Source organism: Pavona decussata, unplaced genomic scaffold (genome assembly GCF_977016875.1).
Source record: "Pavona decussata unplaced genomic scaffold, jaPavDecu1.1 SCAFFOLD_94, whole genome shotgun sequence".
Lineage (NCBI taxonomy): Eukaryota > Metazoa > Cnidaria > Anthozoa > Scleractinia > Agariciidae > Pavona > Pavona decussata.
In genome coordinates, this window is record NW_028145511.1 from 694993 (window position 1) to 722345 (window position 27353).

General features: G+C 37.9%; 1 protein-coding gene and 3 long non-coding RNA genes across 5 annotated transcripts in view; 2 read left to right on the top strand and 2 right to left on the bottom strand.

Annotated features, from left to right (window-relative positions):
* Positions 1 to 271: 271 nt before the first annotated feature.
* LOC146473245 (steryl-sulfatase-like) lies at positions 272 to 6272 on the top strand. Its single transcript, XM_085118470.1, has 3 exons — positions 272 to 1399; positions 2996 to 3301; positions 5079 to 6272. Exons 1-3 carry the CDS (start codon positions 286 to 288, stop codon positions 5366 to 5368), a joined length of 1710 nt encoding a protein of 569 aa, XP_084974596.1. The 5' UTR covers positions 272 to 285; the 3' UTR covers positions 5369 to 6272.
* Positions 5845 to 27259, bottom strand: LOC146473246 (uncharacterized). The gene is made up of 3 exons (XR_014866417.1): positions 27081 to 27259; positions 7078 to 7327; positions 5845 to 5981 (listed from the first exon to the last, which is right to left on the bottom strand). It is a non-coding gene; the product is annotated as an uncharacterized LOC146473246 (long non-coding RNA).
* On the bottom strand, positions 7618 to 18965 carry LOC146473247 (uncharacterized). Of its 2 annotated transcripts, none has more exons than XR_014866412.1 (3): positions 18840 to 18965; positions 9080 to 9193; positions 7618 to 7950 (listed from the first exon to the last, which is right to left on the bottom strand). It is a non-coding gene; the product is annotated as an uncharacterized LOC146473247 (long non-coding RNA). The 2 variants fall into 2 exon arrangements; XR_014866411.1 differs by lacking the exon at positions 18840 to 18965 and adding an exon at positions 10016 to 10142.
* The window catches only part of LOC146473248 (uncharacterized), a 36490-nt gene continuing 33549 nt past the window's right edge, over positions 24413 to 27353 (top strand). Inside the window, exon 1 of the long non-coding RNA XR_014866415.1 lies at positions 24413 to 24458. This is a non-coding gene — a long non-coding RNA (uncharacterized LOC146473248). The remainder of the gene's footprint in view (positions 24459 to 27353) is intronic.

Here is a 27353-nt window from a genome sequence, read left to right on the forward strand (position 1 = left end):
TTCTATTTGGATGAAATGCTTCGATGTTCGATGTCCTCTTCTTACTGAGAATAATTTAACCTTTTTACACAAGCCTTGAGTTACCGTTCATCGTACTTATAATAGCCTGCGAGCAAGCTCTCTTGGGGGCTCCCGCCCCCACCCCCAAGTAAGCTTGCTCGCGCGCAGGCTATAGTTATGATCAGTTATGATAATCATCTGGAATTGCTAAGGCCGAGGGAAATCTGGGACTCGGTGAAGATGCGCCAGCGATTTTAACAACAGCGGAATACTTCAAAATCCAAGATGGCGGATGCTATGTTTCTCGTATTCTCACAGTTGTTTTGCCTTTGTTTTGCTCTAAACAACTCAATCAGTGAAAGTCCAAATATAATCATCTTCATGACTGATAATTTCTCCATTGGAGATTTGAGTAGTTATGGCAATAGATCTCAGCAGACTCCCAGTATCGATCGGTTGGTGCAGGAAGGTGTGACATTTTCGCGCTGGTACACGCAATCTTCCAGGATTTCTTCCCTCGCTTCAATCTTAACGGGATTGTTACCACCTCGAACTGGAATCATAAAAAGCAAGTTTCTATCTTTCAAGGAAATACCTTCTCTGGCGTCCACCGGAGGGTTGCAACCCAACGTAATAACTTTGGCAAAAGTTTTGAAGTCGAAAGGTTACACCACCGGTTTTGTCGGTTTATGGGGATTGGGAGTGGGCAGAAATGGAGAATATCTGCCTCTTAGTCACGGATTTGACTCTTGGTATGGCGTACCTTCAGCCCACATTCATCACTGCACGGAAAGTCACGAAACAAAATCAAAACCACAACACATGTTAGAAGCTGTGTGGTCGATCTTTCGTCCGTTGTTTTACATTTTTCCAGTTGTTGGTTTCGTCGTTTGGTATAATGGGCATGTCATTAATATGGTCACTGTTTCCACAGTTGTTATAGCTTTTGTATTTTATAGCAGCATACTGCATGATGTGATTCATTACACAATGGATTTAATCCAAACACGCAGCTGTGTTTTGTACAAGAACAACAACATCATTGAACAGCCTTACAATGTAGAAAACATGACATTGCGGTTTACTAGAAGCGCAGTAAATTTTCTGGAGATGTCATCTCTTTCAACCAAACCATTCTTCTTATTTGTGAGCTTCATGAACCTTAATCACCCGGTATTTGCTTCACGGTTGTTTTCTAATTCAACCCAGGCTACATACCATGATGCGTTGCAAGAGATGGATTGGAGTGTTGGAAGGATTATGAGAGCATTGAGAGATCGTGACATGGAAAACAACACTTTGATTCTACTCACTTCAGCTACTGGGCATCATGTGGATGAATCTTGTGATAGCTATACACCAGCACAGGATGAGAACAAGGATGTCAACTTTGTAAGAGGTAATGTGTGGTTTAATTTTTTCTACTGCTACATCAATGTACCATCCCCTCATTCCTAACTACAATTTCCCACCCCATGGACTCGAGATGTTAGGAAGCTTTAGCAACGACAATGGCAACGGCAATGTTTGAAAAAACGTGACTTTGTATTAAAAGTGACTTTACTGCCGTTGCCATTGCTATTAAGCTTCCTACAGAGTAAAAGTACACTGCTTCATTTTACAAGAAGATTAAAATAGAGTCCTAAAGTGATGTCACAAAAACTAAATTTATGAAATTATGGGATTTGTTGAGATACTCTGAAAGGGCATGATGAAAAATACCTACTAGCCAAAAATCAGCATCTTATTGCAATTTGGGGATGAGATATTAGCTCTGTTATGCTCTGATGACTCCATACAAATCCTTCTAATTTTGCCTCAGCTCCAAACATTTGGATGCTGATTTTTGGCAAGTAGGCATTTCTTATCATGCTCTTTCTGAATATACTAACAAATCCCATAACTTCAAAAATTTAAATAGTTGTGATGTCACACTTTAGGACCCTATATCTATTTCTGTATAAGCAAAACATGATGTTTGACAACAGTTGAAGGGTTTATGAAAAACTATCATAAGTGCCTGTTTTGCTGGGGGTGTATTGTTAGGGAGGGCTTGTTTAGGGCTAATAATTATTGCAGGGAATTAATCTGCATTTCAAATAACTATCATTGGTTTGCACTTGATATAAAAACACTAAGGTACAGATAGCCTGAAACTGGTTAAAACAGCAAACCCTTGGCTAGCAGTCTATCAGCTCAGATTCAGGATGGAGTTATCATTGGAAGCCTAGGGTGTTTGTATCTACAAGTTTGTTAGGGGTTGATTAAAGGGGAAGTATCAGGCAAATTTGCTGTCATTTCAAAACCCAAAAATGTTTGTCTGTCAACAGAAATATAATTGTCTAGTTTTGTGATAAAAAATCACCCCAGTGCAATAAAACTGTCAATTAGTGCCTCTGGCCAGAGACAGAGTAGGCCGGTTTGGATTGAAACTTAAAAATGCTAATGGTTTTCAAGTTCTCGCATTTTTGTTTTCAAAATGCGCTACAACAGACCACAAGTTGTTCCTTTCAAGAATTGAGTTGATTTCTTTCCTCTCATCGTTATAGAATTATTTGGCAGCTGATTGAAGGCCTTATTTCATCATTTTTAACAAAAGATACCAAAAACCCCATGATACTTCTCCTTGAAGGGCCAGCCACCAGACAAATTGACCATCTCTGAACACAACTTTGCCCAGCTGCTTTTAACATCTCAATCAACTTTTTCACTGATTATGAAAGACCAAATCCAAGTTAACTATCCTGCCAAGGTGCACTAACCTCTGGCCCAGCTGTTCAAAATCTTAATGTCAAATCCCTTTTTTTTGGGGGGGGGGGGGGGGGAAGGGGAATAAATGAGAACTTCAGTAGCACATCAACAGAGTGTTCCTGTTGTCCACTGTTTCCTGGCTGATTGGAATTTTGAAATGTTCATTTTTGTGGTTATATTCAGAATCAATAATTTTCTACACTGCACTGTGGTGAGTAAAATCCTTTTTTACTGCATGATTTAGGTGATAGCAAGAACAATATTTGGGACAAAACTATCCGTGTTCCTACAGTATTGAAATGGACAGGACAAATCATGGACAGGCGGCTTATCGAGACTCCTGTTACAATAATGGACGTCATGCCAACTGTGCTAGAGTTATTGAATTACAGTACCAATGCACTGCAGTCTGATGGGAAAAGTTTGTTGCCCCTCCTGTTCAACACATCACAGGAATCCCAACATGATCATATTTTCCATTACGTGGAGGTCACCAAGCCAGCAGCTGTAACAACAGGAGCTTACAAAGTTATTTATGCAGACATGAAAGGTAAAATTTAAAGTTGGTTCTGTTGACAGTAATAAGTTTTTTGTGCAAAAGAGTCATACAGTATATAGCACTCTTTTAGCCAAAAAGTCAGAGAAACACTCAAAACTTTCCCGGTTTTACTATGCAGTGTAGATTTTGTGTTTTAACATAATGTAGATCCATTTTGCTGTTTGTCATAAGGTTGAATTTCAAAGGATTTGATCACATGAAACTGCCACTACATTATAAAGCAGAGTTAAACTTCATAGTTAATTATAATTTAGCCCTTGTATAATAAATTAATACCTTGCAGGATTTAGCGTTCAAACTCCACAGTACATGCTAAAACCAATCAGGTTTGGAACTTTATTCTGACATTTTGGCCAAAAAAGAGATTTATGCTTCTTTGGCACAAAACCCATTAATTATTTCAGAACTTGAACAGCAATAATTGCTGTTCAAGTTATGTTCAATTATGGTGATGCCATGTCCAAAACATGACTTGGAAAATATAAAATAAGCAATTACAGTATTTGGCTATTTCTTGATTATTCCACCTTACGTAGCTTTGTACAAAGAGACAAAGAGGGGAAAGTATTCAGGAACAAAGTTGTAAAAAGTGCTGTTCAAGTTACGAAAGAGAATGAAACATCACCATTTTATGATCATGTTCTCTGTGAAACCTTGGATTTAGTTGTTTCATATTATTGTTTGCACGTTTTTATTGTTGATATGTTAAACTAGCTACATGTACTGTCCAAATTTGAAGGCAAATGAACAAATTCCCTTTGAGTTTTAGCTCTTTAAAGCATCCCCTTCAAATGAAAAAATTGATTCGAGAAAACATCGCTAAAAATTCGACAATTCATTTTATTTCAAAATTCTTGGTATAGTTTGACAGCTAGCTCTATAAGCTTTAATTTGATATAGGGGTTTAGGTATCTACAGTTTAAACCGGACGCGCTACATCACTTGGATGCCAGACACCTCTAACGGTATACGGTAACCTTAAGTAAACATTTTATATAAAGGTTTTTTAAGCAAACTCATTTATGCTGCACTCTACACCGCTTAGATTTTGTAGTCATTCCTCAGGGAGATTAGGCTAATTGAATAGTTTGGGGTCATCATCCCTAACCTGGGATAAGGTACCCCCCCCCCCCCCCCGCCCTTTCCTCTCTCTCCTCTTTCCCTTGTTAGAAGACGCCTTTTTTCGCAGGAATGTATTACTAAGTGTCTGATCAAGCTCAGTATCAGATAACATGAACCTGGTATAAAGTAATGCCTACTAATACAGGGACAGTTTTGCGCGATTTAAATCTGTGCAGAGAAAGCAGAACGTAGAAAGTGCTCTTGGTATCCAAAAAGAAAATTTGAGGCAACCAAACCATGCATTTTTCAGAAAGGATAAAGCTTCAAATGGGAAAAAAAAACACACCATACATTTCAGTTCATTTCTTTTACTTGTTTTTCCACTCCTTATAACTAGTCCACAAGTATTAAATAGTTACATTGCTTTGCATTTTACTGCTTTTTAGAATAATTGTTGCTTGATCATCTCTAAAAAATGCCCGCTACCCCCAATTTTCTTTGTGGATTCCAGTAGCCCATACTTAATATCTGCTTTTCCCACATCATAAACTGTGCAAAAATACATGTACCTCTGTATTAGGTGACACCGACCTTATATTTAAATCAACAAGGCATCTGTGATGCAGATTAATACAAAAAAATAAATAAATAAAAACTTTTTTAAAAAAAAGGCAGATTAATCGATTTATATTGTTTTGTAATTCAGATGATGGAACACTTCAGTACTTTGATCCTCCGTTGCTGTTCAATGTAGAAACCGACCCTAGAGAGAAGTCAACCTTGCCAAACAATGAACACAGTGAACTTCTGGCAAACATATCAGATGCCTTGGCACAACACATGAAAACAAGAAAGAACAAATGGCATTCCCAGCTTGATAGCCGCATAATTCCTCTCTGGTTTCCTTGTGCAAATTTTCTACACTGTTCTCAGAAAAGTGATGAAAGCAGCAACTTTTCAGATCTGTTTGATGGATATTCTGATTTCAAATCGTAACAAACAGTGATGATTGGGCCTTTTTATAGTAAAGGATGCATTTTCTGTCTGGATGAACTGGGCAAACATTTGTTGTTTGTCTGGTTATTCGTCACTAGTATAAAACCGTGCACAATCTGACTCTTTCTGTTGTCGTTCAAGATGAACAACAGAAGATAGTTCATCCAGACACATAATGCGTCTTGTGCCCGTCTTTATACTACAGACACCTAATCAGATGAACAACGAATGTTTGCCCAAGTTTGTCCAGACGGATAACGCGTCCTCTAGTATAAAAATGGTAATTGTTTATCTAAACTATCTTGTACACTGAAGTTAACTTTTGTATCTCCAGCTATTTATTACCTTTAGTTATTAGGGTTCATGCATCAGTGGGGCATTTTTCAACACTGTCCATGGATCGGCATTTGACGGCCTCGTAATTTTCACCTCACAATACTGTCGCTACATTACAAGTTCATCAGCATAGACAATAACTTATTAATTAACTGTATCCGAGAGGAGCATAAAATAATAAGATGGTATATCAACAGAGTGCACACCCACTACCACAGTACTAAGAAATATAGCCTGCGAGCAGGCGCTCGGGAATGGGGGGGGGGGAGGACAGGAGCTTGCTCGCAGACTATAAGGGAAGTGGTCAAAACTACTATACTCTAACAGGACCCGCCAAACCGCAAAATAGATGGTGGCCTCTGCCTGCAACCTCCTTCCTCAACCTCAAAAGATGGTGTCTTTGTTGCATAGCCACCCCTCTATCCAGCAGTAAGAAATGACGGACGGTGAGATTCAAACCTCACTTTTCTCTTTTATCTAGCATTGCTGACTCTTGCTAGCTGAATATTTCTGCGTCAACTCAAATTTTAAAGCCAATAAAATGTTGTCGGTAATGTTCATGACATGAGATAGGTGGTGTCTTTGATAACCCTCCTACCCCAGACAAGGTGGGTCCTCTTCGAACAAACTTGTTATGACCAGTTCCCTAGGACTTGGAGTCAAGACTTAATTTGGCTATTATAACTGCACCGTGAGGCATTCAACCAGCTCATTTGTCCTGGCCGTGGGACATTTGCCAGTTTATTTTCAAAAACAAAAGGTTATGCCCGGAGGTCAGCCCGGAGGAGGGGAGTCAGGGGTTGGGTGCTATACATCATGACTCCAAAAATTGAATCGCTATTGAGGGAGGAAAAGTTGAAATGTGACTATTTCATGCATGTTGAAACAAAAACAACTAACAAAGTATTTGCCAACAACAGGAATTATAATTTGATGCATGTTTTTTTTTCCTTTTCATTGGCTGAGAGCAAACCACGTGACCTGCAAATAACTGCCTACAAATAATGGTCTGCTCAATGGAACTCGGTTATCGCCAAATATCGTGATTTACCAGTGTCTCGCAGATCAATAATTATGCCTTAGCCTTCAGCTTGGGCAAATAATCGATCTGCTCGCCACTGACAAATCACGATATTTTGCCCAACCTCGTCCAATAATTGTTAATTATTCTCTGAAGAAAATAGTTTTAAACAGCTCATTTCACAGAAGTTTTATAAGTTTTGCATAAATTATTTTTCATGTCAAATCTGTTTCAACTGCTATTCCTGACCAGTATTACTGAGAATTTCAATATAATCATCTAATTCCTTACCTCGGTGGGTACACCAAAATCACAGGTCACCCAAACAAAATATTTGCCTTGAATCCTACACTAGGAGAGAAATCCTGGATATTTTTGGATAAGAAAAGTTCATTTGAACGGCATAAGTTTCTAAAAAACAAGGTAATTTTTCTTCACGCCACCGCCTACGCCTGGCTATATTACTGTATTACGCGCTTTACGCCAAAGCATACCACGATCATCTGCCAGTACGCCGAGCGATTTTCAAACCCACGCCGAAGATCTTCGGCGCCGAAACCGACATAATTCTGGCGTTCGGATACTGGGGAGCGGCGAGAAGGCTGGGAAGAGGGGGCTTCTCTCTCCAGTCTACTCGCTTTTGTTATTCATGAGCATCGCAATTTTCTTTGCGCTTCTCCCCACCTTCTTAAAACACCTGGAATAAGCTACACGATATTCGCGTGGAAATATCCCAAAGGAGGCTCTCAAATCACTGGAAATGGAAAGGCTTAAACAATGGTTCTGGTTCACTGAATTTCAAACAAAGAGCAAGACATAATTTCTATTCCCCAAAGGCTTCTTACAAAGAAGCACAAGAAGAAGTTGAATTTATAAACACACCTTCAAGCTCTCAATGAGAACCCTTTTAATTTTTCTTCTGCTTGTTTACAATGGTTTTTACTTACTCCTATTGAGTTTATTATCCATGATGCACCTAAGAGTGTGAGCCAATCTTTCTTAATCAATAGTATTACACATCGCTACAATGTGTTGTTATTGCGGCCTGGAAAAGCTTAAAATGTGATCGCAATTGTACAGCGACATTCACTGTTACAAACATTGATTTGGTCTTGGTCGTCGTAATCAGATTCAATGCAGCCGCTAAAGCACTCAAAGTCGCAATCTCCATCAGCGTAGAACTTGCCAAAGTCGGTCTTTGCATCATGACGTTCTTTAGGGAAGTCTAAATTAAAAACATCACTGTTTAGTACTGTATTTAATAATTACAATAATAATTAATAACTTTGATCCGAAGGCGCAACAATTTCTAGTAAAATTCCATCATTTAAGCGTAAGTAATTGGCAGATTGTTTCCTTATTATTCTTTATTTATGCATCTTCATCCTTGCTTTTCAATCATTTGTGTGAGAGGATTGATAGCATCATAACATAAAGGCCAGTTTAAACGGTCTCAGGATAAATGCACTATAAGATATATACACTGTATACTAGCTAGATATGCAATGCTTTCGAGTGGTATACCGTGAAATATCCCACGAGTGACCTGATGTTTCAAGTCACGAGTGGGATATTCATGGTATACCACGAGAAAGCATTGCATAACTAGTTTATCCCATGCCACTCATTGAATTAACAAAAAACGTTACTCTTTAATGCTAACAGCAAATACAATCAGTGAAAAAAGATGAAACAAATTGGCAACATTTCTTGAAAGTACATAATTTTGATGAAAAAAATTTAAATAGGTACTGCTCATTAATGTATAAAAGCCTTTGTAGGCTTCGAGGAACGCCGGGATTTTTTCGTGGAAGCTACCCATTGCACACCGCAGTTTCTGATTAGCTGTATTCTCTATAGCATGGGATAAAGTCCAGTACTGCACAACTAGCACCAATAATTTTGCGTAGAAGCTTTGGCGAGTCTCAAATTTGATAGGTTTTGTTGATCCATTAAAAAAAAAAAAAGCTTTAAAAATGTGGTTGTAATTCACGGCTTTAATATATTCCACTTCAAAGAGTGAAGGCGTGGTATTCCCTGATCGTTTGGTGGCCTTGCAGAAAAGGTTTAGGAAACAGAATCTTATTGCCAGGAACAGTAGGCCAGCTGTTCCTTCCTTTAAGAAAATGCCATCTGTCTTCTTTTTTTATTATTATTTTTGCATGTTAAACGAAATTTTTGTGCCCACCCAACCCCCCCCCCCCCCTACCCCCCAACGACTTAAGTTCGTACCTATGTGATTTCCTTGACGGTTACAAAGGCTGCGATATTTCCTACAATGAGTGAGATCAACTTTTACAGAAAAATCCGGTCTCGCAAGTGTTCCATCATTGCATCAAATAACCTTAACTTACCTTGCAAAGGATGCTGGGGTCGCAAAACACGTCGTGACGTCACCGACATAATCATCAAAGCCAAGAGGATAACAAGGACAGCGGTCTTCATCATTTTTAGCAGCAAAGATAATTCTGAAATAATAACATCACACCATTAAAAATTGGAATGCACCGAACAATTGGAACTTTCAATACTTCGGTAAATTTAGTTTGTTGGTATTGAGAGTCAGTCTGCTAAATGCTGTCTACAATCGCGCAGGTATTCCCGACAAGCCACTGATAAAGGAAACTCTGTTTAATTTCTTTTAATTTCTTTCAATTTCCTATAATTTATTCCGCGGTATTCGAGGCACGCCGGTCTTATTCAACCGACCACTGATTGATTGCATAATTATGTTAAATTATTCCACAGAAGGGTTCTGCAGGTTTACGAGTTGGATTTTGCAGTACAAACTTTACCTCAGAATATGAAAAAAAAGTACTTTTAGTAAAACAAACTTTATTGTTAAATTGTAGAGAAATCGCTTACTTTTACAAAGAGATTGTACGTGTACTATATGGAAGAAAAAAAGTGGATTAATTAACGTTAAGTGGATTAACGATCTTAAATTAAGTTACTTGGTCATTCTTAATTTATCAGAAAAATTAACGCAATTAAAGCAACTTGCAGATTGACTTTTAAAAGTAAAACTCGTGATGTGTTAAATATATTGTTCCCGAATATACAGATAGTTTTTCTCTGCGATTGTGGCGCGCGCACAAATGTATCGGCGGGAAAATGCACGTATACTCTGCATTGTCTTACGTGAAAAAAGGCCGAACAAGTACACAAAGAATATGTTATTTTCAAATTAGGGAAAAAAACACACAAATCATTTGCGTCATTTTGTTTGTTGTTGCAACTTGACTGATAAGGAAAGATAAACCGGTCCAATCTGAAAATACTAATCTTACCTTTCACGAGATGTTACCTCTTCAAGTTCAAGCAAAGGAACTGAATTTCTAACATCGATTCACATACTTAAGAAGGTAAGGAATGTACTTCGGCTAATTTCATTTTGTTTCATGATTTCGACAAGTTAACGCTCCGTTTCTCTTCGATAAAAGAAATTTAAAAGAAGAGCTAAGTGCTTCGTATGCTTCCAGTCCAACGACCAATCAACTTTTGCTTGTGGTAAACGCGCTCGGGCATTCAGTTTTAATGGGCCATTAATAGTAAGTGACCTTTTAACGTTGGCCTCCCTCGAGCGGATTCTTTTCGGTCACCCATGAACCTTTCCCGCTTATTATAATTATGATAATGTTGAAATATTCTAATCGGCTTCTTCGCGTCATCACAAGTTTTGTATTCAACTACTTTTGGTTCGATCTAAAGCAACTGAAGCTCAATAATTGGGTCAAGCGTCGAACTTGGATTGATCAACCATTTATACAGTCTCGCGAATTTAATCGGGTTTGGTTAAACCTAATATTTAACATAATTCAGTAATGCTTCATTACAAATTATTATTTCAAAAAAACTTTAATACAAGAATGCACGCTGCGTGATCGCGTGATTGAATTGCATGCACAATCGAGCATGACAATTATCCCGTCTTATTCCTAAATTGTTAAATTGTTCTCTCTACACTTTATGACCATCTGAACGATTTGAAACTACAAACAGTTGCGCTGCTTTACTTTCATGGTTTGACACTGAACTGCCGGTGATGTGCATTATACATTGTTCAAGACATACTAAAGTTTGCGCGTTCACTGGCTCTAATAATTATTGCCTTATGGCGCGCGCGCGACCTCAAACATATGCGGTTTTCTAGATTCTTCATTGAAAGTAAAATCCCGAAACACATCATAATCGATGACCGCATGATTGAATTGTATGGGAAGCCGTTACTGCCAAAGGGTTGAAAGTCTTGTAAACACTATCGGGTATTATTAAAAACTGGATCGTTGTATAATGCAATTCCAGGGATTTGATTGGCTTAGCGGCCATGGTTTTTAAGTCATTATACCATTCCCAAGAAATAGCGACCGTTAAATTGTCTTGTGGCACATACAACAACAACAACAAGCTTTATTTGCATGACTATAACAAATACAGTATTGCAAAAGCTATTCATAGCTAATTATTGATTCGTTAACTAATTCTTAAGATAACTTAAAATAAAATAAAATAAAATAAAGTAACTGAAGTCTTTGCTTATTTTGAACTTTTCATACTGTAGAAGTAATCATTCCGGAGAGAAGGTTATCTCTCAATTCGAAGCACGAGGAAACAAATGAAATTAATTGAGTGTTTATAAAATAGTCTGTTGAGTTCATTATATGCGATAGTAAAGTTTCTTTTACTAATAGTCGTGTAAATGGAAGGCTAGGTTCTATTTTAGAAAAAAACATATCTCTTAAAGAAGAGTAACTTGGGCAATCTAATAAAAAATGAATTTCGTCTTCAATGGTTTTACGGTTGCAAACATTACACACCCTTTCATTACGGGGTATGTTGTCGTATCTTCCTGTTTCAATCAAAAGCTTGTGGCTGCTTATTCTTAGTTTCACTAATGCTGAGACTGGAGTAAAAGCTAGTTTGACCGCTATAATGAAGGTCAACAGATATTCTTAGGGATTGTTTTGCTATAGAATGTTCATCCTTTCCTTGGAGGTAGTGTACGTAATTAAGTATCTTTTTATTTATGTCAATGATTAGAGGAAATCTGCCCCAAGTTCAGCTCTACATGCAATGTTGGATGACTTATTATGTACTTCTAAATAGCGTTTACAGAAATGTAAATGTGTTTTTTCAATTCTGGAGCCTTCCCACGACTTAAAATCTGATTTAACAAAGGCACCCCACACTTCACTATTGTAGTTAGAATTGGCTGAATCATTGTGTCAAAAATTTTACATGCAAGTGAAGGTTTCACTGTACTAAAATCAGTGTGTCGTCTCTGAGACTAAAGAAAGCATGAAGAGCTTTTTGTCGAAGATGTTCAAGCGAATGTGTGAAATTTTCGGAAGACGAAATGCGAGTTCCTAAGTAAGACTAGTGTAGTCTTGTACTATATCTATTAATTCATCGCCTATGTGAAAGGTATAATCGCATTTTTTTGTGCTTTTTTGAAAAATCATTATCGTGGTTTTCTTAGAGTTTATATTTAGCATCCATGAGTTGCAAAATGATGATAAACTGTTAAGACAATTTTGTAATCCCAATTTTGATCGTGACAATATAATTAAGTCATCTGCCGGCATAAAATAATGAGCTGAGTTTGGTGCCATTTCGTAGTATAAACGGGTCAGACAAAATATTGTTGAACGAAAAGGCTAAATCATTAGCATATAGATTAAAGAGCAGAGGACTTAAAATGCAGCCTTGACGCACACCTCTACTGTATTGAAATGATCGCGTTTGACTATTTCCAATTCTAACAGAACAAGTAGAATTCGAGTATAAACTTTTGATAATTTTATAAAAGCTTCCTCCGACATTGATTCGTAACAACTTGTACATACATACATACATACATACATACATACATACATACATACATACATACTTGTATTCTGGGTAGAATGTGTTTCGTAGAGCGCTCAATTCGTTTGATTGAAGAGCAATGTATAATTCTTGACAGAAGTTCAGGCTTCAGGTGTTTTCATCGTTTATTGCGACAATACTGTTTCGTATGGTTCGAAGTTATCGGACCACACTCATCAGGCAATTTTTAACGACTGACTTTTCAAATAACAACGAGACAGAACTGTCAAAACATGTTTGGATCTTGCAAGACAGCAATAAACCTTTCCAGATTAAATGGAAGATTTTAAAGAAATGTAAACCGTACAGCAACGCTAACAAAAAATGTAATCTTTGTCTTTTTGAAAAATTCATAATCATCTGTAAAAAAGAGCTATGTAGCCTGAACAGCCGAAACGAGCTAGCGAGTTCGTGCCGCCACAGAAAGAGATATGTACTACAGAACTTTAGAGTAACGCAACTAAGGCACGATGCATCTGTCACCTAGATACTCTACTGAATAACGCATCTCTATAGTAACCACCCATATTTTACTACCAGCCTGTTATTTGAAAAGTCAGTCGTTAAAAATTGCCTGATGAGTGTGGTCCGATAACTTCGAACCATACGAAACAGTATTGTCGCAATAAACGATGAAAACACCTGAAGCCTGAACTTCTGTCAAGAATTATACATACATACATACATACATACATACATACATACATACATACATACATACATACATGCATGCATGCATGCATGCATGCATGCATACATACATACATACATTCATACATACATACATACATACATACATACATGCATGCATGCATGCATACATACATACATACATACATGCATGCATGCATGCATGCATGCATGCATACATACATACATACATACATAAACTTTATTTAGACACGGTAAAAACATCAGTTACAAGATAAAAATTTAAAATTAAAACTGATTTACATGTTTGCCGTGTGGGAGTATGAGGAAGACAATTGGCGATCTATCTCATTTCTAAAATTAGTGAAAGATCTAATGGCTCTGACGTTAGATGGAAGGCTGTTGCACAAATGTGCCCCACTGTAGCAGAAACTACGTTTCAAAAAATCGGTACGAGGCTTAGGCAGAGCCAATTGTGGTTGTTCTTGCAAAGCGAACCGACTAGCAAGATCTAGTAATATTTCTTGATTGTTTCTAATAAATTACGCGCCTCGCTGGCAATCTATCATATCATATCTTACACATCTGATGCACGATATATTTTCGCATAAATCGATGTTTTGTTTGTTACGAGTAACTCGTAACAGCCGAGTGGAGGACTGTCTGTAACGGCCTGTTGGTGGTGTGTAACGCCACGTTACTGTGTGCAACGGCCTGTTGGCGGTGTGTAACGCCCTGTTCGGCTATGTGTAACCGGCCTTTTAATATAATAGTGTGTGTCACGGCTTGTTTCTGTGCTCGTTTCCAGTTTACCGGAGTATTACAATCCAATATCTTTTGATTGGTGTGTAGGTTCAGATGTGTTTCGTCCACAAATGATCATGTTATGGGGACCTCTCCTATGCCTTTTGATACTGGAAATGAATTTGTTATGTCACTTTGTTACCACAAGTTACGCGAAACAAAATTTTTTCGTCTCGCACAGAAAAATCAGTATCTGGCATGGTATAAGTATGGTTAAGTTTCAAAGATAAATTTTAAGTTCTCTCTGTCTAGTTTTTGTTACCGAGTGTCAGTACGCTGTGAATTGACTGAATTCTCGCCAGCGCGCGAGTCTTGTAAGTTTTTAATTGCATGTTGTAAAATTTGGACTGGATTGAATTTGTAAAATGTAGATTTGGAAAACATGGATTTGTAGAACGCGGATTTGTAAGACATGGATTTGTAGAATGAAAAAAACTAACTTAAAAATAAATAGTGTTCTTTCGACTTTTTACTCATAGATTTTATATTTCCTGTCCTCAGTCCATTTCGTGCCTTTCATATCCAGATTAGATTCACGCTTCTCAGTTTCCATTCTGAAGTCAGAAAGGTGCTCGCCTTTTTATGCCCTCGTTGCAAACGAAATTTACCGCCGGCAAATTTTCCGTCTAAAACGCAGGCTACAGCTTCTTTGGGACCCGGTGCTTTTCCCTGCGTATTAAGCTTTTGTGTACGAAAAGACGTACATCACCTAATTAGTTATCTGCGTCATAACAAGCACAAAACCGAATGTTGTCATACTGATTACATCTTTTACCAAAAATGCATGAAAAAAAAAACAGATTAAAGGGAAAATATCATTGCGTTCTTGGTATGTTTTGCTAAAAATGATGAAATAAGACCTTCAATCTGCTGCCAAATAATTCTAGAATGACGACAGGAAAGAAATCAACTCAATTCTTGAAAGGAACAACTTGTGATCTGTTTTAGAGCATTTTGGAAACAAAAATGCGAGAACTTCAATGAAAAACATTAGCCTAACATTTTTCAAGTTTCAATCCATACCGGCCTACTCTGTCTCTGGCCAGAGGCACTAATCGACAGTTTTATTTCACTAGGGTGATAATTTATAACAAACTTGACAATTATTTCTTTGTTTCTGCTTACAGGCAAACATTTCTGGGTTTTGGAATGACAGCAAATTTTTGCGTGATACTTCCCCTTTAAAGTGCCCATATCGGAATTTTTTTTATTTTCTTATCTGAATCTAAATATCACCCTAAGAACTTCAGTGAAAAAATTTTTCGATTTGCATAAAACGCGAATTTTTTATGAATTTTATAAGACGTTCAAATTTGCCGCCATTTTGGCCCACCATTCGCATTAGTCTCCTCTCGGTTTAGCAAGAGCTGTGACGTAGATTCAGGAACACGTGACTTTAGCCTTTCTCTGGATCTCACTGAAAACAAGTCGCGGTATTTCTGCACATTTCTCGAAAATGCCGGAAACATGTGTTGCAGTGAGATGTGGAAACATCAAAGACGAAGCGAATGGAATAAGCATGCACAGGATTCCTTTCTTTGGCACCACATGCCCGCAAAGACTGAGGAGGCGAAAGAAATGGATCGATTTTATGCTGGAACGGAGGAAGATGTGGACCCGCGCCTGGAAAGACCTCGTCCTTGTGCTCGATGCACTTCAATGACGAGGATTTCACAAGGCTGATGAATTGAGGTTTAAACTTAAAACGTGAACTGAAGTAGGATGACATCGGCGTTTGTGTTTATCCTTCAAAACATGCTAAGCGAAAGGAAGACGAAGACCAAGAGCCACCTTCGAAGAGGAGCAGGGAAAAGCGAATGGTAAGCCGCTTTCGATACTGAATATTCACACCCGCTTGTGACATTCTAAACGTTGTGACCCTCTGAGGTTTATAGTTTGACCTCACTGTTAACTCAGTCGCAAGTTTTATAAAATATGGCGTAATTGTTTTGGTATATATTCTCATAGATCGTGAGATCCGCGAAGTTTCGTTGAGACCGAGCTCTCAAAAAATACTAGCACAAATGCTACCACTGATGTAAATAGATCGATGCGAGAACAGTCGCCCTCGGCGAACACAGAAAACATTGTAAACCACGATGTAGAAGAGGTAGATAAACTGCAGCAAGAATTCAACGAACTCAAACAAATATTGTACACACATGTGTTGCAGAATTCTGCAAACAATAAAAATGTTGAAAAGTATAACAGCGTTATTATGAAAGCTGTTTATCTCTGAAAACCTAACCACCACAACGGGGGTTCAAAATAGAAAAAGGGCACAAAATAAATGACAAGCGCAAAGAGCGCAGAAAAAAATTGGCTAAAAAACGGATTGAGACACAAAGAGAAAAGCACGAGAAAATATGATTCATAAAGAATTTTTCAAACCAACAACTTAGCGACAGCCTGTTAGCGTTTAATATTTCTAAAGGGCTCAAATTTGTCCCGACACCGGTGACAGACGCGAATATATATTTACATCACACGCCAACTCTTGTTAGACTTCGAACATTTCGCAAGACGTATGCGCCTAAAAGATACAATGGATTTCGTAAACTTTATAGGAAAGACCAAGGTCTCTCAAGATGCTATATAGATATCAATGGATGCAACAAGCTTGTATACAAATATACCACAGGAGGAGGGAATTACAACAGTATGCAAAGCATACGAGGCATTCCACAGCAATAAACCTCCTATACTGTCACACTACCTCAAAGAAATACTTCAACTTATTCTTCAGGAAAATTCATTCCAATCTGTTAGAAACTGTTATTTTCAGACCCATGGAACTGCAATGTGTACAAAAATGGCCGTTGCGTTTGCAAACATATGGCCGATATTGAAACAAAAGTGATAAGTCAAAGCAAAACAAAACCAATAGAATGGAAACGTTTTATTGATGACATTTTCTCACTGTGAGACAGTGACAAAAAGGAAATTAACCTGTTCATTGAACAAGCTAACAACTTCCATCCTACAATTAAATTTGCGGCCGAAATTTCAGAGCCGAGACAAGCTATTATTATCACAGTTCAACGCGTGTCCTTCCTGTAGCTCCGCGAGAGCAATGTCGCTAGTCAGCGCTTCCCAATTGCCTTCGAGTTCCTTGCAGCAGTAGCACTCGCTGATATTTGCTAGCAGATCACGGCTACAGTTACCACAAGTACACCTACATGGAAAATAATTCGTTGGAATGTATGTGAGTACTTGGCCATAGTTTTGACAGATGTAATGAAGAGCGCGTACTCAAAATGCAAGGTGAGAACTTTACCATCCACTAACACGCACTCTATTCTCCAAGCGTTTCGTTAAATCTTTCTCGAGTCGTCGCTTCTCCTCTTGTTCCTTGCGATATCTTTTTAGCGATTCTTCGTCTGCTATCGGCTCGTCCGCGTACGGTTCGAGTGTATCATCATCTTCACACGTATTACTTGTTTCGTGGACCCCATCTATCGCCTCGACTTCGACGCTTTCAAATTCGTCCTAGCTGCTTTCTTTAGCGGTTTGCTCACTTTCCGTGTCAGATAAGTTTTCTGCCATGGGATATACTTATTTCGAGCTAATTTTTTCTTTCCTACCGGTGAATCTGACGATTTTTTCTTTCTGCCGCGAATGTACTTTACTGAAGGTCAAGTGAGTGAGTTCCTGAATGTACGTCACAGACCATGTCATGTGGCCCTATTGTGAGCCCGTCGGCATTCTCATCAGCGGGGCGGTTGGACCGCAATAAAATAGGATTTTAAAGATTTGTAAAATTCATAAAAAATTCGCGTTTCATGCAAATCGAAAAATTTTTTCGCGGAAGTTCTTCGCGTGATGTAAAGATTCAGATGAGAAAATAAAAAAAATTCCGTTATGGGCACTTTAAGATGCTAAAGAAAGAGAAAATATTCCATGGAAACTTATAAAAAACACACGCGTGATTACGGGATTTAGAGCTAATGCTACACGCGATCAAACAAAGCTCCGTGTTTCCTATCGTTAAATAGATCTCAATAACAAAGGCTGTGGAAACTATCACCCATTTCAACGATCAAACCAAACCTAGCTAACACGCCCCTGATGGCAGTTTAAGGCAACGTTATATTAAACAAGCAGAATAAGTGGTCAAATTCAAAATAAAAAGATTTAAAAATGCGAAAGCCACAAAACTCATCTAATACAGAAAAGACTTTGATGCTAATTAAACAAGCGGCTCTATTAAATCCTCCAAACCCGCTACAAAGACTCCAGAGGCTATCCAAACCCATTTCAACTCTGAAATATATCACCGTTCCGTCCATTGGGGACCAACGATCCAAAATTAAGAAAGCAAACTTATTTAAAAAAAAAAAACGTTCACTGAGACTAACAGTTGTACTCGTAAGCTGATGTGCTGACTGGCAGTTGAAAATGGACGTCCATAAAATGAACCATCGTCATATTCTTTTGTAAGTCCGTTTTCTTGCTTAAATTTCTACCTTAATTTTTTTGCCGCTTTGTGATCTTGAATTCAGTTAGACTGTGAGGAGATTGTTTGCCATACGGCACGATACGCGGTATCTCAAACAACGGAAACTGTTTCGGTATGAGTTTTTGACGATCTTCTAGAAAGTCTTCTAGAGGTTTCTGTTTGCTCAAAATCCATTTGTACTTAAAATTTTTGTGAGAAACATTGAAGGTTTAGCTGATCTAGGTGGCCCGATCTTGGCAGAAGCACACACAAAAAAAACTACCTAAGGGCCTACGATCAAACTTTAGTTGACAGATACTTTATACAGGTATTTGAATCATAAAAGCGCTTACCTTTATTTTGGTCTATTTACTCTTTCTTTTGGCTTGTATACTGAGCTCTTAGTGGTTCACCAACTTTCACTTCCTTTCTTAAAAGTCCAACTGTATATATGTCATCATCTCATTTAATCGTTATACAGTTTGCATATCTATTCGTTTTAACGTGGCACCACTCAGTAAAATTACCATGTTTTGATGACGCCTAACACTGGTTTAATAGGCTTATTAATAAACATTTCGTAAACGCGCAAGAAATATTCTACTGAACGACAACGTAAAATGTCGCGTTCGTGAGATATTAACATTATAACTTACATATCTCTTCAAAGAACTGTGTACAGCGTGACTGAGAACAAGAAAAATCCTGGCCATTCGAACAACACGGACACGAAGCAGTGCGCTTGGAAACCGCCAGTGTGGGAACTGTTCATTTAGATTGACAGATACATAATGGTACCAATTTATTCAGACAAAAGGATCAAAAGATGGAAGAAAATATGTCCTCTAGATGACCAAATTCCACTTAGAAACAGGATTCAGTAGTAAGGATTATTCAATTAACATTACGAATGTGTTCCTTTGAAGTTATACACACGAAAAAACTAAGAGCTTGTTGATAAGAAAAGCGATCGTTATAGACCCTATGCAAAAATGGCCAACATTTTAATATTCTTTTGTTTGCATTCAAATTAGCCTTACTTACCTCGTTCTTGAGTTCAAAAGTCAAAAAGAATATTTAATAACTTGAGCAAGGCTGGTAGGTCTAAGTTCAAAGCAGACAACAGGATATCAAAATGCCAGCCATTTTTGCACCTGGTCTATAGCCAGAAAAATGAATGACTTTAGTAATAATTGTCATTCGAGCCAAGCGAATCAATGCCATATGTGTTTTGCGCTTTATCTTACGACCTTGGCAATAAAGGATGGAAAACTGGTCTTATAGGTTTTTCAATAAGCATTTCGTAAACGATTTGAAACTACAAACAGTTGCGCTGCTTGACTTTCACGGTTTGACACCGAACTGCCGGTGATGTGCATTATACATTGTTCAAGACATACTAAAAAGTTTGCGCGTTCACTGGCTCTAATAATAATTGCCTTATGGCGCGCGCGCGACCTCAAACATATGCGGTTTTCTTGATTCTTCATTGAACGTAAAATCCCGAAACATATCATAATCGATGATTGCATGATTGAATTGTATGGGAAGCCGTTACTGCCAAAGGGTTGAAAGTCTTGTAAACACTATCGAGTATTGTCAAAAACTGGATCATTGTATACTGTGCAATTCCAGGGATTTGATTGGCTCACCGGCCATGGTATATGAGCCATTATACCATTCCCAAGAAAAAGCGACCATTAGATTGTCTTCTGGTTGTTCTTGCAAAGCGAACCGATTAGCAAGGTCTAGCAATATTTCTTGATTGTTTCTAATAAATTACGCGCCTCGCTGGCAATCTATCATATCATATCTTACAAGTATGGTTAAGTTTCAAAGATAAATTTTAAGTTTTCTCTATCGAGTTTTTGTTACCGAGTGTTAGTTTCTACTACTGGCGACGTGTGAATTCACTGAATTCTCGCCAGCGCGCGCAAGTTGTAAAATTTGGACTGCACTGAATTTGTAAAATGTAGATTTGGAAAACATGGACTTGTAGAACGCGGATTTGTAAGACATGGATTTGTTAAACGCGGATTTGTAGAATGGATACAAAAACTAACTTAAAAATAAATAGTATTCTTTTGACTTTTTACTCATAGATTTTATATTTCCTGCCCTCAGTCCATTTCGTGCCTTTCATATCCAGATTAGATTCACGTTTCTCAGTTTCCATTCTGAAGTCAGAAAGGTGCTCGCCTTTTTATGCCCTCGTTGCAAACGAAATTTACCGCCGGTAAATTTTCCGTCTGCAAAGCAGGCTACAGCTTCTTTCGGACACGGTGCTTTTCCCTACGTATTAAGCTTTTGTGTACGAAAAGACGTACATCACTCATTTAAGGCTGGTTTCCATATGATCGCGGATCGCAGATCGCAGATCGCAATAAGGTCTGCGATCCTCTGCGATCATATGGAAACCATCCTATAGATAGAACAAGGTTCTATCTTCTGCGATCGTCTGCGATCACGATCGCAGGATCGCAGACGATCGCAGAAGTAGTTTCCAAATGATCGCAGACGATCGCAGACCTTACTGCGATCTGCGATCTGCGATCCGCGATCATATGGAAACCAGCCTTTAGTTATCTGCGTCATAACAAGCACAAAACCGAATGTTGTCATACTGATTACATCTTTTAGCAGAAATGCATGAAAAAAAAAACAGATGAAAGGGAAAATATCATTGCGTTTTTGGTATGTTTTGCTAAAAATGATGAAATAAGACCTTCAATCAGCTGCCAAATATTTCTAGAATGACGAGAGGAAAGAAATCAACTCAATTCTTGAAAGGAACAACTTGTGATCTGTTCTAGCGCATTTTGGAAACAAAAATGCGAGAACTTGAAAAACATTAGCCTAACATTTTTCAAGTTTCAATCCATACCGGCCTACTCTGTCTCTGGCCAGAGGCACTAATCGACAGTGTTATTTCACTAGGGTGATAATTTATAACAAACTTGACAATTATTTGTTTGTTTCTGCTGACAGGCAAACATTTTTGGGTTTTGAAATGACAGCAAATTTGCGTGATACTTCCACTTTAAGATGCTAAAGAAACAAAAAAAATGCCATTGGAAACTTATAAAAAACACGCACGTGATTGCAGGATTTAGAGCTAATGCACGCGATCAAACAATGCTTTCTCTGCTTTGTGTTTCCTATGCAGTTAAATAGATCTCAATAACAAAGGCTGTAAAACTATCACCCATTTCAACGATCAAACCAAACCTAACTAAAATGTCCCAAATGTATACAACGTTATTAAACAAACAGAATAAGTGGTCAAATTCAAAATAAAAAGATTTAAAAATGCGAAAGCCACAAAACTCATCTAATACAGAAAAGACTTTGATGCTAATTAAACAAGCGGCTCTATTAAATCCTCCAAACCCGCTACAGAGACTCCAGAGTAAAACAGGCTATCCAAATCCATTTCAACTCTGAAATATATCACCGTTCCGTCCATTGGGGACCGACGATCCAAAATTAAGAAAGCAAACTTATTAAAAAAAAAACGTTCACTGAGGCTAACAGTTGTACTTGTGTGCTGATGTGCTGACTGGCAGTTGAAAATGGACGTCCATAAAATGAACCATCGTCATATTCTTTTGTAAGTCCGTTTTCTTGCTTAAATTTCTACCTTAATTTTCTTGCCGCTTTGTGATCTTGAATTCAGTTAGACTGTGAGGAGATTGTTTGCCATACGGCACGATACGCGGTATCTCAAACAACGGAAACTGTTTCGGTATGAGTTTTTGACGATCCAACGAAAGTCTTCTAGAGGTTTCTGTTAGTCCAAAAATCCATTTGTACTTAAAAATTTTCTGAGAAACGTTGAAGGTTTAGCTGATCTAGGTGGCCCGGTCTTGGCAGAAGCACCGTCACAAAAACCTACCTAAGGGCCTACCATCAAACTTTAGTTGACAGATACTTTATATTGGTATTTGAATCATAAAAGCGCTTACCTTTATTTTGGTCTATTTACTCTTTCTTTTGGCTTGTGTACTGTGCTCTAAGTGAGTCACCAACTTTCAATTCCTTTCTTAAAAGTGCAACTGTATATATGTCATCATCTCATTTAATCGTTATGTGGTTTGCATATCTATTCGTTTTTACGTGGCACCACTCGGTAAAATTACCATGTTTTGATGACGCCTAACACTAATTTAATAGGCATTTTAATAAGCATTTCGTAAGCGCGCAAGAAATATTCAACTGAACGACAACGTAACATGTCGCGTTCGCGAGATATTAACATTATAACTTACATATCTCTTGAAACAGCGTGACTGAGATCAAGAAAAATCCTGGCCATTCGAACAACACGGACACGAAGCAGTGTACTTGGAAACCGCCAGTGTGGGATCTGTTCATTTAGATTGACAGATATAGAATAGAGCCAATTTATTCAGAGAAATGGATGAAAAGATGGAAGAAAATATGTCCTCCAGATGACCAAATTCCAATTAGAAACAGGATTCAGTAGTAAGGATTATTCAATTAACATTACGAATGTGTTCCTTTGAAGTTATACACACGAAAAAAATTAAGAGCTTGTTGATAAGAAAAGCGATCGTTTTAGACCCTATGCAAAAATGGCCGATATTTTAATATTCTTTTGTTTGCATTCAAATTAGCCTCACTAACCTCGTTCTTGAGTTCAAAAGTCAAAAAGAATATTTAATAACTTGAACAAGGCTGGTAGGTCTAAGTTCAAAGCAGACAACAGGATATCAAAATGTCAGCCATTTTTGGACAGGGTCCGCTATAGTCAGAAAAATGAGTGGTTTTACTTTAGTGGTAATTATCATTAGAGCCAAGCGAATCAACGCCATACGTGTTTGGTCCCTTATCTTTTGACCTTGGCTTTGTAACAAGCATTTCGTAAACACGCAAGTAATATTCTACTGAATGACAACGTAAACATGTCACGTTCGAGAAATATACAACTGAACATTATAACTTGCATATCACTTCAGAGCACTGACTGACAGCGTGAGTGAAAACAAGAAAAAAAAAAGGGCTCCCAATCTGAACAACGTGGATACGACGCAGTGTTGGTTCTATTCATTTAGATTAACAGATAGAATAGTGTCAGAGAAATGGATGAAAAGATGAAAGTAAAGATGTCCTATAGATGAGCAATTCTTATTAGAAGCAGGATTCAGTAGGTAGAATTAGTCTATTAGCATTACGATCGTGTTCCTTTGAGGTTATACAGACGAAAAACTTTAAAATAAGAACTTGATAATAATAATAGTGATCGTTAAAGTCAGAAAAACGAGTGACTTTACTTTGGTGCAATTATTATTCGAGCCAAGCGAATCAGGATTGTGTTTGGCCCCTTATCTTACGATCTTGGCAATAAAGGATGTTATTTTCCGAACACGTTTTTGTGCCTTATCCAGTTAATCTATCAGTTCAAACAAATACATTCTTCTGATAAACACATCTAAACAGAAACAGAGAGCGTGAGGGTAATAGGCCCTGCCGAGAGACATTTATCATGTTAAAAAGTTATTTTGTTTTTTATTTTCCAGTTTGGAACTGAAAGACAAATTGCTAAGTTTAATAATACATGTATTTTGCGTTACTGAATAACATGACTTTTGCTAGCCATATTTCTTATTTAGTTCAGTTTAGTTAGCCTTCAGTTATCCATAGTTGGATTTAGGCCTCCTCCTGTTTATTCCAGAACATGTGGTCCAGTTTAAACAAGCCTCGACCAAGTTTAATTTCCTGCCCCTTGCTTCAACAGTGTCGTCTCTGCAACAATTCTCTTTGCCGAGGTCGCCATTCGGTTGATCTCAATTCTCATTTTTCTCATACTGGCAAATGTTTTATTATAAAAAAATTATAAAATGAGGCTCTGAAAGTTTACGTCATACTTGTGTTTCTATCACAGTTTGATCTCATGTGTGTTCTAGATCTACAGCTAAAATTTTAAGACGGTCCCAGAAAATTTCACTGAGGTAACTGAAGACCATCACCCAAATTTACGAGCTGCTATTTTTAGGCTAGCCTTTATGTATGCTAAATGACATTTCTCTTGTCCCTTCGAAAACAAAAAGATTTAATTTTCACATGTTTCGAAAACCTTGGGTTACATTCACGGCACCAAAGATTGAAAAGGCTCGTGTTTTTGTTCGCAGTTCAGTGAAACCGAGATCCTGACTAGGCGATCAAATCCTTCTGAACAGAAGTTGGAAACGTAACACCGACGACGGCAACGCCAACAAAAACGTCACTTGAAAATATAACTCCACACTATTTGAACTGCGTCGCGATTATTCCAAGTCCTTCAAATTGTACAATGTGGCCGAACAATCCAGGAACTTTTGGTAGGGACGGCGTTCAAATTAAGAAAGAAAATGAAAACATGTACAATTACAGTCTTGTACCCAAGTTCTCCATAACCCGTTTCACGTTGTTGTTTTGCAAAGCACGGCAAACTGAATGTACCAAAATTTAAAATGCATGTGCAGAGCGATTGTTTTTCCTCATTAAACCAGTTTTGCGGCGTTGTCGTTGCCGTCGCCGTCGTCCTTACTTAAGGAGGCTCGCGGCAGCTTTTCTGGACTTAGGGTGGAAGTTTTGAAATTACAATCTCGCATAGAAGATAAACTTCGATCTCCTTCATGCTACATCATCATTTCAACATATGATCAAAGTTAATTTTCTCATCGGTTTCCAAGCAACAACTATTACCATAGCAACGGTAGCGCATGGTCTCTCATTTTAAACATTGTCGATTATCTCGAAATCTATTCAGACACTTTATGACGAAACTTTAGGGATTCAAACTACTCAATCTAGGCAACTTGTACGCGAAATTAGAAAAAATCTGTATGTGCGTTTTCAAGTAAATAAAGAATCAATATTTACGGGGTGATTTTGTTTATTTCCGCATTTTTTACCAATTTCTCTGGCAAAATAAAACTTGACACTTTGCTTTTCTGTTAAAAGGTCTTTCCTCATAGCAAAACATTCTCAATGTATCTTGAGCTTCATGGGTGTCTCCGATTTTAAGATATTCATGTTTGAAAACAGTTAAAATAAAGCGCAGATGAATGAAAAGTTCCTACTTCGCCGAATTCGATATATTTTTAAAATGCCCCCACATATTTTTCTGTTAAATAACAGGCGGTTAAAGTGAGAATTCCGTTTCGATATCCACGCAAGTTTTAGGCTAAAGAATCGAAACCGTTGTTAGATAAGAAGGCTGAATCTTGGTCAAGTTTCAGTCGTTATTCGCTTTCTCCGAACAAGAGTTTTATTTTGTTTGTCCCGGTCTATTTCACTGCTATTCGTGTGCTGTGAATATTTATGATTGCGTGAAGTCGTGCAAAACGTAAAATTTACAATGGAAAACTTGACAAGAGGAAGCATATATTTATGTAAATTTTACCCTATGTCAGTGGGAACACCAAAATCAAAAGTCACCCAAACAAAATCTTTGCCTTAAATCCTACACTCGGAGAGAAATCCTGGATCCTTTTGGAAAACAACAGCTCATTTGAACGGCATAAGTTTCTAAAAACCAAGGTAATTTTTCTTCACGCCACCGCCTACGCCTGGCACTACCTCTGTATTACGCGCTTTACGCCAACGCAGACCACGATCGTCCGCCAGTACGCCGAGCGATTTGGAAACCCACGCCGAAGATCTTCGGCTCCGAATCCGACATAATTCTGGCTGATAAAAGAAGCAGAGACCGATACAACGTAGAATTAAGTTTTAAAGGTTACCTGCTTCTTTTATCATTTATATTTGTTAAGGTTACTCGGTACCTTCAGAGGTGTCTCGCGTCCAAGCGATGTAGCGCGTCCGGTTTAAACTGTAGATACCTGAACCCTTATATCAAATTAAAGCTTATAGGGCTGGCTATCCAACTAAACTAAGAATTTTGAAATAAAATGAATTGCCGAATTTTTAGCGCTGTTTTCTCGAATAAATTTTTTTCACTTGGAGGAGCCACTCCAAAGAGCTAAAACTCAAAAGGAATTTGTTCGTGTACCTTCAAATTTGGACAGTAGCTAGTTTAACATATAAACAACAAAAACATGTCTGCGAATTTTTTCTTTCGAAATGTTTTTTCTCTGAGAGCGATTTTTGTACGATTACTCCACCTTTTTGTCATCCTATTTCGAAAATGCTCTATAACTTTTCACTGCGATTGAATATGGCGAAACGCAGACACGTTTTTTTTAGCGCTTTGGGCCCGGAAACTGAGGAGCAAATTAAATTAGCAAAAAACAAAATTCACTTTGACTTACAGCTTTAAAAAGGTGATTCGGACGCTCGCAATTAGAGGTCGTGAAAAATTCGACAATTTATTTTATTTCAAAATTCTTGGAATGGTTTGATAGTCAGCTCTATAAGCTTTAATTTGATATAGGGGTTTAGGTATCTACAGTTTAAACTGGACGCGCTACATCGCTTAAACGCGAGACACCTCTGAAGGTATCGGGTAACCTTAAGCCGATCAGATCAACAATTGATCCAACGTATACCAGCAGGATTATCGTCCACGGTTTTTGCTTAGACTTTACTCATAATTCTGGCGTTCGCATTCTGGGGAGCGGCGCGAAGACTGGGAAGAGGGGGCTTCTCTCTCCAGTCTCCTCGCTTTTATTATTCATTAGCATCGCAATTTTATTTGCCCTTCTCCCCACTTTCTGAACACCTGGAACATGCTACACGATGTTCGCGTGGAAATATCCCAAAGGAGGCTCTCAAATCACTGCAAATGGAAAGACTTAAACAATGGTTCTGGTTCACTGAATTTCCATCAAAGAGCAAGACATAATTTCTATTTCCCAAAGGCTTCTTACAAAGAAGGACAAGAGGAAAGTTGAATTTATGAA

Coding starts and splice junctions, on each gene's coding strand:
- LOC146473245 (XM_085118470.1), top strand. CDS start 286: ATGGCGGATGCTATGTTTCTCGTATTCTCACAGTTGTTTTGCCTTTGT. Junction 1,400..2,995: donor GGATGTCAACTTTGTAAGAG/GTAATGTGTGGT, acceptor TGCATGATTTAG/GTGATAGCAAGAACAATATT. Junction 3,302..5,078: donor TATTTATGCAGACATGAAAG/GTAAAATTTAAA, acceptor TTTGTAATTCAG/ATGATGGAACACTTCAGTAC.